Source organism: Sander lucioperca, chromosome 15 (genome assembly GCF_008315115.2).
Source record: "Sander lucioperca isolate FBNREF2018 chromosome 15, SLUC_FBN_1.2, whole genome shotgun sequence".
NCBI lineage: Eukaryota > Metazoa > Chordata > Actinopteri > Perciformes > Percidae > Sander > Sander lucioperca.
This window is the reverse complement of record NC_050187.1, coordinates 30,788,928-30,804,194: the sequence shown is the minus strand read 5'-3', so window position 1 is coordinate 30,804,194 and position 15,267 is coordinate 30,788,928. Positions and strand designations below refer to the sequence as shown.

At 40.3% G+C, this 15,267-nt stretch overlaps 1 protein-coding gene across 1 annotated transcript; it reads left to right on the top strand.

Moving 5' to 3' along the window:
* The first annotated feature begins 3,116 nt into the window (after window positions 1-3,116).
* Window positions 3,117-14,493, top strand: zc3h15 (zinc finger CCCH-type containing 15). Its single transcript, XM_031316055.2, has 11 exons — window positions 3,117-3,376; window positions 5,596-5,691; window positions 5,982-6,075; window positions 7,017-7,169; window positions 7,484-7,575; window positions 8,280-8,465; window positions 10,596-10,676; window positions 10,790-10,855; window positions 11,004-11,120; window positions 13,101-13,236; window positions 13,360-14,493. Exons 1-11 carry the CDS (start codon window positions 3,302-3,304, stop codon window positions 13,554-13,556), a joined length of 1,293 nt encoding a protein of 430 aa, XP_031171915.1. The 5' UTR covers window positions 3,117-3,301; the 3' UTR covers window positions 13,557-14,493.
* The last annotated feature ends 774 nt before the right edge of the window (window positions 14,494-15,267 follow it).

Below are 15,267 nucleotides of genomic sequence, written 5' to 3'. Positions count from 1 at the left end.
CTTTGGCATAAAATAACTTCTGTATTGCGAGGAGCATCGCAGACTGATGGGATCTCAGCGGTGTGCAGGGGAAAAGACAATGAGGGGATGATGGGAGGTCTGGGTCTTTATGCAGCAGCACTCTTTTTCCATCCACAGTGAAGTCTTCTTTTGGTGCAGGTTGCCTGGGTGGGCCTGGTCGGAGCCAATCTTCCCTGCCCTTTTCTTTGCCCCCGGTGTCGTGCAGCTTCGTAACGGGGAGCAACTGACAGCCGATGACCCACTCAGCAGTCAGCAGGGCAGACAAGGTGCTGCAGTTTGTCCTTGGAAGAAAGGGGAGGCCGAGCCCGACTGAATACCAGGACGCTTTCGATTATTGCCTCGGAAAAATTGGACTGGGTGGGTTGTGTGGTGTCAAGTTTTCTCAGATGCCACGGAAAGATCGACTGCTGTGCTTTCCTAATTAGGCAGGAGATGTTTTCTTTTCATCTGCAGTGGATTCAAGTGCAGTCATGTGCGTGCTTGTGTTTGTGTGTGTACATGACATGCATACCCTCTGCAGAAAAGATCGATGTTTGTATGAATATGAAGAAGGCGTTTATAGGGGAAAATGGTCTTGTAGCAGATATAGTGATTTATGAGACTGCTCTTACACACACACACACACACACACACACATCCTCAAAGAAAAGAGAGGAGTGGGAGTGAGAAAAAGAAAGTTTGCTTGAGGCAATATCACCTCTGTTGTCTTAAAATGTAGCCTTCAGTTAGGCAGTCAGGAGTTGTGTCAATATAGGTTATTATATACCAACACATTCCTTTGCCAGCTAAATGAGCTGCAAGGCGGAAGGGCGCCATGCATGACAAACGGCTCATAAATAAATATCTCCACATCCGATGAAATGAAATAAAGTCGCATCAGAGCACGTGAGCAGGCTCACAGACAGCAGAGAAGATGCTGACTTGGTGACGCGTTTGCAGCCAAGGATGCTGTTACTAGAGTAAATTAATTGTCTCACTCTGGGACTCGTTAAAGCACACTACTAGTAGCCCACTGTCATTATGTGGGCGCCCAAACTGAGTAAATGTCCCTTATACCCTCAAAAAACCAAGGCTCATTAAAAACCACGAGAGCAAATGAGAGCCCAAAAGGAGCAGGCGTGTGTGACCTATTTTGGCTCGTGACTGCGCCTTAGTTTGCTGTACGACACACACACACACACACACACACACACACACACACTCTCTCTGAACAGTGAACTGAGACAGGATGTGGATGAAGGCCACACGTGTCAAATATGCCAAATGAAATCACGTTAGTAACGTAACTGAAATCTAATTAAATCAAGTTGAATCAGCAGCTGAAGTGGTGAAATCCCTGCTGGTTGGCTCTCCGCCCTGCAGCCATGATGCGATCTCACGCTTCTGGTTACAAAAGGAGTTTTCTTCTTAGCGGGAGTTCAGACACAACGGACTGCTGCAGCCCTGGTGTTGCAGAGGTTGTGGCTCTTCTTCTCTTTTTCTGCCTTCCCCTTAATTTCCCCTCCACTTAGAGTTTCCAGATAGGCCCTTAAATTTCGTCCAGGCAGTAAAGGTCATACCAAGGGTGTCCTAATTGACCAGTGGTCTATACAATCAAACTATTAAATAGAAGCAAAATGCTAATAAAACAGTCTTATGCCCTCTGGCCAGATGGTGGCTCAGTAATGACCGTTTTTATGCTTATAGGACAATTATTTGTTAACCACCATATCGTAGAAACACAATTCTTCATTTCTCATGAATAGACTGCACACCGAAGCATCAAAGTTTCTTCCACATGTGATTCTTGAACATATTTAAATTTTCTTAATGGTATATGTGTGTAAACTCCTCCTGAATAACGAATACAATCATCTCCAACTTTGGCATTCTCTGGACTCAAGCCACACTTTTTGACTCGCTTGTCTTGATCATTTTGGTTTGTACGAGTCAATCAGTTCTGTGGCATGAATCTGACAAAATAATAAAAAAAACTTGGTGGTTTTATTACTTTAACTCTGCAGACAGAATTTCTAGGATGATTCAGAGTTTCCATTCAGAGTGCTTGAAGTCAGCCAGCTCCTTCTAAAGACTACATGTATTCTTCTTGTTTTCCTTCTGATATCAATTATATGCTCTCATATGTTGGGATTTTGGGTTGTACTTGACCACTAAACTAGTCAGTGCCTCTCTCATCTGTTACTTCTCATCTGAACTGGCACATACTGCAACACTGACACCTGGTGGTTCAACACTAACACTGCAATGTAATTATAGACCCTGAGTGAAACCCCAATACTCCAGTTGATAAAAGATATTTAGAATAAAAAACATATAGACATATACTATAATGTTGTGGAATATTTTATGGTACATCAGTCGTTATCTTCTACAAATAAATATTATAAATGTAGTAGGCCTACATTTGGTTAATGCTTTTAGATGATCTTTTTTGCTCTGTGTGACAGTATTGGCTGGTCTGTCTAGATTAGGGATTTCAACCTACATTACAGATTTACCTGGTTAAAGGTTAAAAAGGTAACAAAATGCTATGAAAGAAAATGCTGTAAAATAAAACAAAAGCTCAGTAAATAGCAATGCTGGGTTATATCAGGGGGGATAGAAAATTCCATATCCAATCAAAATATAAATGTAGGCCTGTACACTTTTTAAATGTTATTAATAATAATAATAATAATAATAATAATAATAATAATAATAATAATAATAATAATAATAAGAAGAAGAAGAAGAAGAAGACATACTTTATTAATCCCCAAGGGGAAATTAAATTTTTTACTCTTTTGTTAGTTTTTACACACATTACACACAGGCTTTATTGCGAATATTGATTATTATTACAAAAAATTTGCCATCGGTGGAAAGTAACTCAAATACAAGTCTATTTTTGAGGTAGGCCTATTTGTAGACTGTATATATACTAAAAAGAAAGAAAAACCAAAAAAGAAAAAGCCCTGTACTTGTTAAAGTATTTCTTCAATGAATTATTTCTACTTTTAGTTAAGTAAAAGTTCTGAGTAATTATTCCACCAGTGGTTATTGCAGGTTTTAGTTGGATAAAGTCGTTTTTCCTGTAGACTACACTACCCATCATGCCTCTAGTGATGCGTGATGACGCCACAGAACATCAACAATTCACATGTGGCCTAGAGACGGCGTTGCTGTGCCTGTGCTAGCACCAACTGGGTAATGTGGAGCTGACTTCCCAATCGAAACACCTCATTTAAAATAAATATTATACGGCTATTCGCGTTTTGTACACAACTATACCTGAGCCAACATGCCTCCGAAGAAACCCGCCCAGCCCGCGGGGAATAAAAAAACCCAAGAGAAGAAAAAGGAGAAGATAATTGAGGTAAAATAAAAAATATCACGAGTTAGCATGTCAGTGTTAAACGTTAGCTAAAAATGCTAACCGAAGCTAACGCAAGTAGCTGACAAGCGAACGCCAAAGCTACACCGGCCTTTTGGCAGTTGTCAGCGTTACATAATCGTTCAGTAGTTGTTGCGATTAATTTAGCTGCTTTAGTCACTATAATTCAATCTTAAGCGAGTTAGTCAGCTGTCACGAGGCTAACTTTGTTCAATTTGACTAGTTCATGAAACGTTATCTTAACGAGGTAGTCAAGCAGCTAGCAGGGCCGTGCCGCCGCTGTACGTGTTCACACTTGTCCGAGAAAGGTTGGTTTATGTCCAAAATGTCAGCGGCTTAAATTGGGAAACTTTACATAACGCCTTTATCGTGTATTGTGTGATTATCTTGGTTGTTCTTATATGAATGGGTATCAAATGGCGGTGCGATGGGCCTGCTTGTGGTCGGCCTCACAGGACAGATGAGGGACCAGATTTGAGTAAAAACTGGTGAAAAGTTTTAACATTTTAAAACTTTAATGTGTGTGTTGACTGATGTGAGAGTACTGTTAATGCCGACGTCTCTCTCTAAAAGCAGCTGTAAACATAAAACATTGTCAAATCTCAGGTTTTGTTAATCTATCTTTCTGTCAGTGTGTCCATACCGGCTTGTCAGTTAGCCGCCTTTTACTGTTGTAGCATTCACAGGCACCGATTGTACTGCAACGTGTTAATGCACCAGATGGGTTATTGCACTGCTGATCTTTGTAAAAACAAAAGTTGAATTGTAGGTGATTTCATGTATAAAGCGTCATGTTTTATCTGTCTTTATTGTCATGAGTCGGAAAGTATCACACAACAGGTACTTTGTATAAGCACTTTGTATGTTATCTATGGTCACAAGATAGAGTTGGTTGTCTACAAATCCCATGAAAAATAAACAAGCTTGATAGAGTTTATTTTTCTGTGCTATAGACTAGGGCTGCCCTCTCTTAGTCAATTAGTCGACTAATCAGTCGTTTTGGTCTTAGTCAACTAAGATTTCTTTAGTCGATTAATCATGTTTTATGCTTTTTTCATGCTGAATGACTTATTTCCAAGAAACGTACGAGCACATCTCTGGCAAACACAAGAATTAAAGTGGTGCTTTTGCATGACTCTTTGCGGAGAAACTCAGATTTACAGATCTGTCGATTAAATCAACTAATCGATTAGTCGATACAATTGAATGAGTGTTAGTCGACTAAGAATTTCTTCAATTGAGCACAGCCCTACTATAGACCTCCATTGTTGTCCAGAAACTATTGAAAACTCATGTGAGACATGTTAATCTGTGGCTGAATATAGTATCCCTAAAAACACACTAGTTAAGATTCATGTTGAAAACTACGGTGCCCACCTTTTTAGGGAAATGGCTGTGCCTTTTTTAGCTTTAACAAGAAACTATATATTTACGTATTCAGTGTAGACCATTGTGGGACGGACCAACATTGTTACATAATGACAGCCATATCTTAAGTTTTCAGAGAAAGGCCGCTGTTTAAATTTAAGTAATCAAATCTTATCACATTGTGCCCACATTTTGATAAGAGTCTCAATATTGTTGCTGAATTAGAAATAGGGCTGTGCGATAGGGAGAAAATCAGATATCACGATATTCTTGACCAAATACCTCGATATCGATATTGCGGCGATATTCTAGGGTTGACAATTGGTGCTTTAACAAAATATCTTCACACTTAGATTTTAGATAAATAATCATCAGTAATGTGGACATGATGTCTAAGTGGGTAAAGGAAAATAATAGAACAGCTAGAACAGTCTGGTAAGTTCAGAAAAGTACATCACTTTACTGTAATGCAGCCTTTAAAACCAGGAAAAGACAACACTTATGTCATATTACGATATCCAAAATCTAAGACGATATCTTGTCTCATATCACGATATCGATATAATATTGATATATTGCCCAGCCCTAATTAGAAATTTAGAAACAATGAATATGTATTGATGAAAAAGAGTTTTAGTCATCAGCACATTGATTCCAACAGGAAACGGTCACATCTGATTTATTTACAGCTCTTCTACTGTTACAGATTTGTTTATTTGCTGAGATAGGAAAACAAGTGCAGAAAATCGTTCTTGTTAAGTTGGAACTGCTTGCTCTGGGGATGATTTTTGAGGTTATGCGATTGATTAACGTATTTTATTTTTTTCTACTAGGACAAGACATTTGGCTTGAAGAACAAGAAAGGGGCCAAGCAGCAGAAGTTCATCAAGAACGTTACTCAGCAAGTCAAAAGTGGAACTGCGAAACCGGTCAGGAGAAAATTCTTGTTCTTGTTTATATCTCTCTTGTTTGAACCGTGAACAGATCAAACATTATTGTTAATCCTTTTACTTTTTTCTCCTTCTACCATATTATTTTAAATATCAGCTCAGATGAACAAGAAAAATGCACCTGATTGTTGACTAGATTTCACCCCCTGTCTATGTGCTCAGCTAATTTAATTGGATGAGATCATCTTTAAATATATCTACCTTCTGTGTGTGTGTGTGTGTGTGTGTGTGTGTGTGTGTGTGTGTGTTTGTATGTATCGGCTGCCCAGGCTGATGGAAATAAGAAGGTTGATAAGAAGAAGGAGTTGGACGAACTCAACGAGCTGTTTAAACCTGTAGTCGCTGCTCAGAAAGTCGCAAAAGGTAACCAAACTGTGAAAGTATTAGTAAGCATTTAAAGTAAAAAAAAATATTCCACATGTTGAAATGGCCAAAATAAGGTAGACAAAGGCTGGCGCGTGGCGACGGGCGCTCGCCATCAGCCCAACTTGGGCCGACGCGCGCCGATCTCATTGGTGTTAGGGCCTTTAGACGCAGAGGGGCTTGACATATATATATATATATATATATACACACACACACACACACACACACCAGTGTTTCACCTAAATATTTTCTGTTTAAATGGTACTGCCGACAGCGACTACATCATATCCGTTTCCAACAAAACAGAGTGAAAGCAGAAAATTCATGTTCTTCTTTACAAATTAAATAAATGTCAGACTGACTGACATGTGATGTGCATTCTTTTTAGAAAACGATTAGTTTTTAGAAATGTCTCATGATATTTTGTCCCTAGAAGTGTATTATTCAACTTTTGTTTTTGTTAAAGATGAAAAGAAAATTGCAATACTCAATGCTATCGAATCGCAAAATTTTTAGAATCGCAATAGATGAAAATCGCAACACAAATCGAATCGGCACCCATGTATCATGAAAGAATCGAATCGGGACAAAGGCATTGTCTCAGTCCTACACAAACGTGGGGCCCAAAGATTCTCTGTTGACGCCCATAAACGTCCTGAACACAAAATAAGAAAAGAGGAAAAACCAGCCAGAGGGCAGGGTCTCTGCAGATACAGACACCGCCACACACTAGTAGTGGGTCACAAGTGATGATTGAGAGGGATTAATTTCAAGTCTATACATTGTTTTCTATATTGTACTGTTAACTCTGCTCTGTCTTTCATTTGAGTTGTTCATTATGTAAAAATGTCAAACATTTACTGGTTGTTCTTGTGTCTGTTGTTGTCTGTAAATGTAGAGAAAATATAACAAATCATCTCATCTCTTTTTTTCTGCAGGCGTTGACCCAAAGTCAGTGCTGTGTGCATTTTTTAAGCAGGGCCAGTGTACCAAAGGTGACAAGTGCAAGTTCAGCCATGATTTGTCAATGGAGAGGAAATGTGAGAAAAGAAGCCTCTACGTGGATGAAAGAGATGATGACCTGGAGAAAGGTTAGTGTACAGTGAGACCAGGATGTATTGTAAGTAGGGTCGGGTATCGTTTGGATTTTTACGATTCCGATACCCAACCGGTACTTTTCCGATTCCTAAACTGAAAAATGACATGAAAGAAAGGCCCTTTTATAGATGTGGTAGCCGTAATATGCTTTTATGTCTGTTTTGGTGAGCACAGAGGGAAATCTCGGAACCACTAACTCCCCCCCCCCCCACACACACACACACACACACACACACACACACACACTTTTATTAGTTTTTATTATTTGTAAAGCGCTTAATTGTTGAATTAATTTTGTTGTGTTTAGACACTATGGACAACTGGGATGAGAAGAAACTGGAAGAGGTCGTCAACAAAAAACACGGAGAGGCAGAGAAGAAGAAAGCCAAAACACAAATTGTAAGTCTGCTCTGATGATGAAGAATGAACAGCGTATAAAGACGGGGACAGATGACGAGGTTGATGCACGGAGGGAAATCTGCATTTTCATCAAATGTTCCATTTGATAATTGATAATATGACCGATTGCATGAAAGCCCAAATGGAGCCCAAGTTGATGAGCAGTTTTTCAGTCTTGACTGATGATGGAAAAAGAACAGAAATTAAGTTATGTTACAGATATGTAACAGAGAGAAATGTGGAGTTCAGGAAGTATGGATGATGATGAAACGGATATAGGAGAGACAGAGGAAGAGAAAACCAAACCCAAGGGGGGAAAAAAATCTCCAAGGGTTTCCATTGACTAGGTTTGATCAATAGTGGAGGTATTGGATTAAATCAATCATTATATAAGTCTTTGGTCCCTGATTTATTCTTCTTATCAATGTGGGCATTTGCAATTGGCTGATACTCAGGTTGGCCATGAATCAAAGCTAAACTGACTGTCCTTTGGGTATTAGCTAAGCCTCTTTTTGATTCAAAAAAACACGAAAACGATTTTCTGTTGTTGATGGATTCAGTTAATCTGATCTCATGACGGTTTGTCCCCAAACAGTCGCTCAAACTTAAACTACATTCAGCTAAATACAGTAATAGTACAAGATGCTGTCTGTTTACCCTGTCCCCTCTTTGTACTATTATCTACTCCGCTGTGTTGTCTGCAGGTGTGTAAGCACTTCCTGGAGGCCATAGAGAATAATAAGTACGGCTGGTTCTGGTCATGTCCGTCGGGGGGTGATGTCTGCATGTACCGGCATGCTCTGCCACCTGGCTTTGTACTGAAAAAAGACAAGAAGAAGGAGGAGAATAAGGAGGACGAAATTTCGCTGGAGGAACTGATAGAAAACGAGGTAAGTCTATACTTTTGCAATTTGCGGTTCATGGATTCAGGAAAATAGTAACTACAATCCAACTCTGATGTTTATGGAGGCATGGGCATAGGGCTGGGCAATATATCGATATCATGATATGAGACTAGATATCGTCTTAGATTTTGGATATCGTAATATGACATAAGTGTTGTCTTTTCCTGGTTTTAAAGGCTGCATTCCAGTAAAGTGATGTCATTTTCTGAACTTACCAGACTGTTGTAACTGTTCTATTATTTGCCCTTACCCACTTAGTCATTATATCCACATTACTGATGATTATTTATCAAAAATCTCATTGTGTAAATATTTTGTGAAAGCACCAATAGTCAACACTACAATATCGTTGCGGTATCGATATCGAGGTATTTGGTAAAAAATATTGTGATATTTGATTTTCTCCATATCGCCCAGCCCTATTTGGGCATAATAAGAGTGTGCACAAATGATAAATAAACGAGTGCAGTGCCCATTCAAACACACCTGTTTAGAACGGGCCAATTGCTGTTAGCAGCTTTCCTGAGAGCCGCTCATCCTAACAACTTCACACTCAACACTGCGCTTTACTTTGGACCTGAGCAATACACTGGCCATGACTTAGCTGCGTTCCCTAGCAATGCTAGAGTATGCAAATGATTTGCCAACAGCTAGCTATTTTTAACCACTATTTCCGCGAACAGAACCGTTGATTCCACAGTTACATCGCTGAAGCTTGAGATGTTTCAGTTCGCTACAACGTCACCACCAACTCTTTCTCCATCTGTTCTTAAATGTGCAGTAGCGAGCGATGGAGAGCAAGCTGTACCCAGCATGCCGTTCAAAGCAGTTTAACAGTTAATAGGGGTCCCCTCTCAGTACACTACACAATGTGTACATAACGCACAACTAATAAATATGTCCATTAATCTCAAGAGCTGGCACTCGACACTGCACTTCCTTGGGTTCCTCAGCCATACACTCGCCAAGTGTGAAGTCGATCGGATGAACGGTTGTGGCGAAAATTAAAGGACGAACACACAGACAAACTCTTTCTAGTTAGTTTAGTTAGATGCAGGGTTCATACGTTTTGAAAAAATTGGAAAAGTTATGGAATTTAAAAAATGCAAATTCCAGGCCCGGAAAGGTTTTGGAAACATAAAAAGACCCAGAAAGTTTTGGAAAAGTCATGGAATTCCTTTTTAATTCGAAAAATCGATTAATAAATGTATTTCACGTCGTCTTAACCTCAACGTTCTATTCGGGGCGCGATATTACAAATCCCACTATGAACCACATAAATTGGCATTCATTTTATTGTTAAACCTCTGAGGGTAAGCTTTAACACAGATTTTTATTCTTATTGTATAATGTCGACTGACATTTTCAGGAATACAGTCATGGAAATTTGCCAAAAAGTCATGACAAAGTATTGGTTAAAATGCGTATGAACCCTGTAGATGTATTTACCAAAAGATATTGGACATTAGAACTGATTGATACGGGTGCAGAATAACTCAATGTAAGTACCATTTAATCAAGCCTCCACTCCAAAGCATTGTAGGTCAAAAGTGAGCTCAGTTAGTGTGAACAAAACTGTTCAATTTGTCAGCCAGCTCAGCAGGGAGTACAACTGTAAGAAAGGTTCACCATAAATACACAACTACTAACCACAGCTAGCTTCTGGTGGAAATATTAGTGTTTAAATCAAATGTGTTAACAAGACCGTGGCGGTTTGCTTACCAATCTGACACTAGCTGTACTACTATTACTACTAGTAATTATTGAGTATATAAACTTTTTATTTCTATCGCCCCTTAAAAAACTGTTACAAAAAGCTTCACTCACAAACATTAAAGTATGCTACAATCAAATAAAGTACAACTATTTGAAGATGTGCTTAATAAGTTGTAAGATGCCTGTCTATGCAGATAGTCTGGGAACACAAGAACAAACACTGGTCAGTCAAAAACAACACAGGAATAAATCAGGTCTTAGACAGCTAAATTGGATGTTCAGATATTGACGCACAAAAGGTGAGGCTGTAGCGCACCACACAGGGTCTGATGTCCCTAAATACTCTGACTGATGTTACCCTGGAAGCTCTCTTTAGTTTGGTTTTCTGTCCCCCTGCAGCGTGCAGCTCTGGGTGTCAATGTGACTCGGATCACCCTGGAGACTTTCCTGGCTTGGAAGAAGAGGAAAAGGCAGGAGAAGGTGGGAACACGTTTTAATCATTTTATTAACATCAGTTTGTCTGGGAAGCACCAGAAAATGTTTGAAATGTTTCAAGTCCCTTACCTTTCCCTGTGTGTGCTGTTGATTAACAGATTGACAAAGCGAGGGATGAGATGGAGAAGAAGAAGGCTGACTTTAAGGCTGGAAAATCGCTAGTGGTAAGTGTGGCTCCAACTTGTGTGTGTGTGTGGTCATTAGGTTTTCTGGATGTTTGTTTCTGTGGTCACTTTATGTGTGTACATTTTGTCTACGATGCCAACGTTTCCACAGTAATACAGGATTTAATCAAATCACGTGTGTCTGTAGGTGAGCGGGCGCGAAGTGTTCGAGTTCCATCCGGAGTTGGTGGATGATGACGATGCTGAAGCCGACGACACTAAATATGCCAGCGAAGAAGAAGATGATAATGACGACGACGAACAGGTAATGTATCGCGGCACACAGTCACAGAATTTAATGGAGAAAGTTTGAAGGAGCGCAGATGATACCTCCTACAGTCATTAGTTATTTAGTTTGGCGTTGTATGACTTCATATGGAGAAGTGAGATGTCCCAGCACAATAACTGCACTCAACATTGTTTGGTGTCTCATAGTTTGCATTGTTGGTACAAAATATCTGCAGGATAACAGTGTTTTGCAAGTTATTTTGGTTATGCCGTGAGGTCAGCGTTGTCAGGCAGTTTGAGATATTCAGAAAAGATTTTAAATACCTAAATATAGAGCCATTAAGTATTTAAACATCTTTAACACGGTGAACAGAAGCAACTCATGTCTTCCTGTTGTAGTGCTGAAACTGTAGAATTTATATAAACATCTAAACAAAATGTACCATTTAGAGAAATATCCACATGCTCAAGCTCATGGCTGCAGCTTTAACATTGAAGAAGAGGGGTAGACCATAAAAACAGTATCCTTTTGTTAATTGTGATGAAAGTGTAAGTGACGTTAAGCTGACAAACTGCTAGAACAGATACTGTATCTCTTACTGCATTAATGTTCAGTTTAAGTGTTTGAAATTTCATCACAAATGGAGCCCAAATTTCTGGGTTCAACCCATGAATTGAAAAGTTAACAGCAGCAAAAGCCGGCTGCACAAAGTGAAGTCAAACAGAGTCCAAGGCTCTCGGCGGTGTGGACCATATGTCATCTCTACAGTTTCCACAGCTCAGAGATGAGACAGAGCAACATTTTTCAGCACACTTTTTTTGCCTCATCCATAAGCAATTATAATTCAGCTTTCGTACAGGTGATGCAAAGTGGTTTGATGCAGCCCCCAGACTTAAGAGTGCTTGTCTGCATTTAAAATGGTTTAATTCCTTTTGAATTGCCTTTTCACTCAGCAAATGATTTGCCCGTTAATTGTCTGCACCTGTTGTACACTTGTGTGCTGCTTCGTAGATTCAGGCTGTAAATTAATAGTTAAGTTTAATGCAACAAGAACATTTTTTTCATTCATTCCTTTAATCAATCTTTACTTAATTAAACTTAATAACACAACTAAAAATGTTGTCCGTTAATTCGTTTTGTTCATTTTTTTCCTCTCTGGTACTACATTGTGCATTTTTATTGTTCTGTGAAAATCTGCAACTTCGTTCATAAGAAGTTTTCAATTTGACTCTGAAAAGTGCAGATGTTCTGATGCAGCTAAGTACACATTACTAATATAATTACTATTGACGTTATTGATTTTAAGTAGTCACAAAAAAAAATTTGAGAGAATTATTCAGCATGAAGCAGGACTCAAATTAGCACAGAACGCTAGCTTAGAAATCTAGACGCGCCCTAGCGGCAGCAAATGTAATTTGCAGCCAGGGTCGTCTAGCAACTCTCCGTTGGCTTGCAAGCTGGAAAAACCAAATTCGTATAAAATCGTGTATAGAGACGGTGGGCGGGCTTAACGTAAGGACGGCAGAGTTGCGACGGTTCCGCGTGAATTCCCTGCTACTTGAAAACAAAGATGATGGCTGCCGCTGCTGGCGAACAGCGGTCTTTGGAATCGGCTTTGGCCGTGACTCTGGAAGACTTGGAGTTAAGCACTGAAGTCATTCTTGAAAAAGGAAGATGTGTTCGGAGTTTTGCCGACCGGATACGGCAAAAGTTTAATGATTGAGTGCAGAGGGAATTTGAAAGACAACCGTTTATCCCACCCCTCAGATTGAGCCATGCCAATGGGGAGTTCCCAGACCCAACATCTTGATGTGGGTCTGGCTTGTCAGGCTAACGGAACGCTGCATTTAGGGCAAAATGACTCCACACTGGTCACCGTGTATCACCAACACACTTTCCCCACAGTGTTTTAACCAGAGTTCCCTCAACATAATACTTTCCCAGCTTCTCTACATTATTTTACCTGCTGTCTTGTGTCACACTCCTGACTAAACCTAATTTACAATTTTATTTCAGACTGATTCTACAGATGTCCAGGACATAGACCTATCCCGTTTTGTTCCACAAGAGGTCGACAACACAGGCATTACCGTAGCATCCACGGACCGTTTCACCTCGAGGAACAAGACTCAGCCGACGAAAACAGACAATGGTAAGAAAAGCCGGCCAGTACATTTTGTGGGAATGAGAAACAAATAAGCCCAGTATGAGTACTTCTGATACACAAGTAACCAAAACATGATTTAAAAACAAATCTTTTTCTGCCCATCTACAGAGGAGCAGCTGAACGGGGCTTGCGGTGGCGCTGAATCCAACGGGCTTTCGGGAGCAGAGGGAGGCGGGGAGGACGGAGGCGGGGAGGAGGAAGAAGAGGAGGAAGAAGAGGAGGTACCGGTGGATGAGAACCTGTTCACAGGAGAAGATCTGGAGGAGCTTGACGAGGAACTCAACACACTGGCGCTGGAAGACTGAGGGGGAGCGTGTGGTGGGGGGGGGGGGATGGGGGGGGAGCGTGAGGTGGAAGTTAGGACGGACTAAGTGACAAAGGGATCGACTGATGGATACATGGAGCTAAACAACAAAGAGACCAGACGTTTGAATGATTTTAACTTTCAGAGACTCCAGTAATAAAGCCTGATTATTTCATGACATCACTGCCCGTCTCTGCCGCCCTCTGTTTTCTGTATTGCCCCTCTCACATTTTTTTGTCCATTCGGTCTCCAAATTTCCACAGCAGGGCCAATTAGGGTTTACCAGGGCCAACTCCACATGGTTGTTGCTTGTCAGAATTTCCATTAAAATAGAATTTGGCTGTTGTGCACTTTGTTGCTCAACGAACTTGCCGTCTTTCGTTGAAACTGAAATTACTTCTGAAATAAATTGGGCTTCCTAATCAGTTGACTATGGAATATAGCTATTCAGAGTGAGACATTGTAAGAGCTTAAAAATTAAAGCTCTATACTTGTGAGATTGTACTGTGGGACAAGACTTCAATAAATCAAGTAACGTCGACGGATGTTTGAAAGCGTACTGAAGTTACAATACAATGTAGGAAATGAACAGGAGTGATTCTGTTGTAAGAAACTTGATCTGTTCAGAGTTTCAGCTGCTCTCGTACCAAAATAAACGCTCGAGTTTGAGGTTGCAATTTCATCATTCTAGTGAAGTTTTTCCTCAAAGAATACATTTAATTTAGCTAAGCTTACGTTGAAAAAATTGTTAGGGAAATTTATGTAACATTTTGAAGGAAAAACCCAGACCAAGCTTCTAAAATGTCAGCGCTATTTCTGTGACCAGACTGTGATAAAGCCCCAGCAGGGAAACCAAATTGTCCCATCGCCAGCCCAGAAATGTATATAATGTTCTCATGAGTTGCCTCCTGAAGAAATAAAAGATTACTGTACATCCAGTGTGTGTCTCTTCTTAGATGACACCAAGTCCCACATTATGACTTAGAGATATAGCACTTTATTTATTTTATTAAAAGATGCAGTAGGTAAGACTTATAAAACTGTCATATTTGCTGAAACTGACCCTATGTTTGAGTAGAACTACATGAAGCAGGTAATTTAAAAAAAAATCCAGCTCCTCTGGCTCCACCTACAGCCTGTAGTGAGATTTGCAAAAATCCACAGCTCCCTGTTCAGATGCACCAATCAGGGCCAGGGGGGGTGTCTAACTGCGTGTTAGACACTGCTCATGCACACGCATTCATTCTCCCTTGTGGGGGGAGGAGCTTAGGAGAGCGTTTTGGGCTTTAGCAGAAAGGGGGGAGGGACTGAGAAGTTGTTGATGTTCAAATTGTTTGGCTAAAGCCTGGATCTTCACAATCCTACCTACAGCACCTTTAAAGATATAGCTTCCCCCTCCCGGCTGTCAGAGTCAGATCAACCTGTTTGAGGGCCCCCGTTGCCTCCCAAATTTCCATCAAGTCAGCGTGTACAGCACACTATAGACAGCAGCTCCTTATTAATGCATTGAAACACATACTGGACTACTGCCTGGCCCCAGGTTATCTGAATACCAGTTGGTTTGTGGTACTTAGATGTAACAGCATTTTTTTTAAGGTTGTGCACCATGTGAGCAATATATAACCTAAATATTAAGATTTTAGGACCTGGTTGACTGACAGTCAAGCTAACGCTTCTGGGGTCCCTGAAGCTCTGCGGTGTAGAGGCAGTTG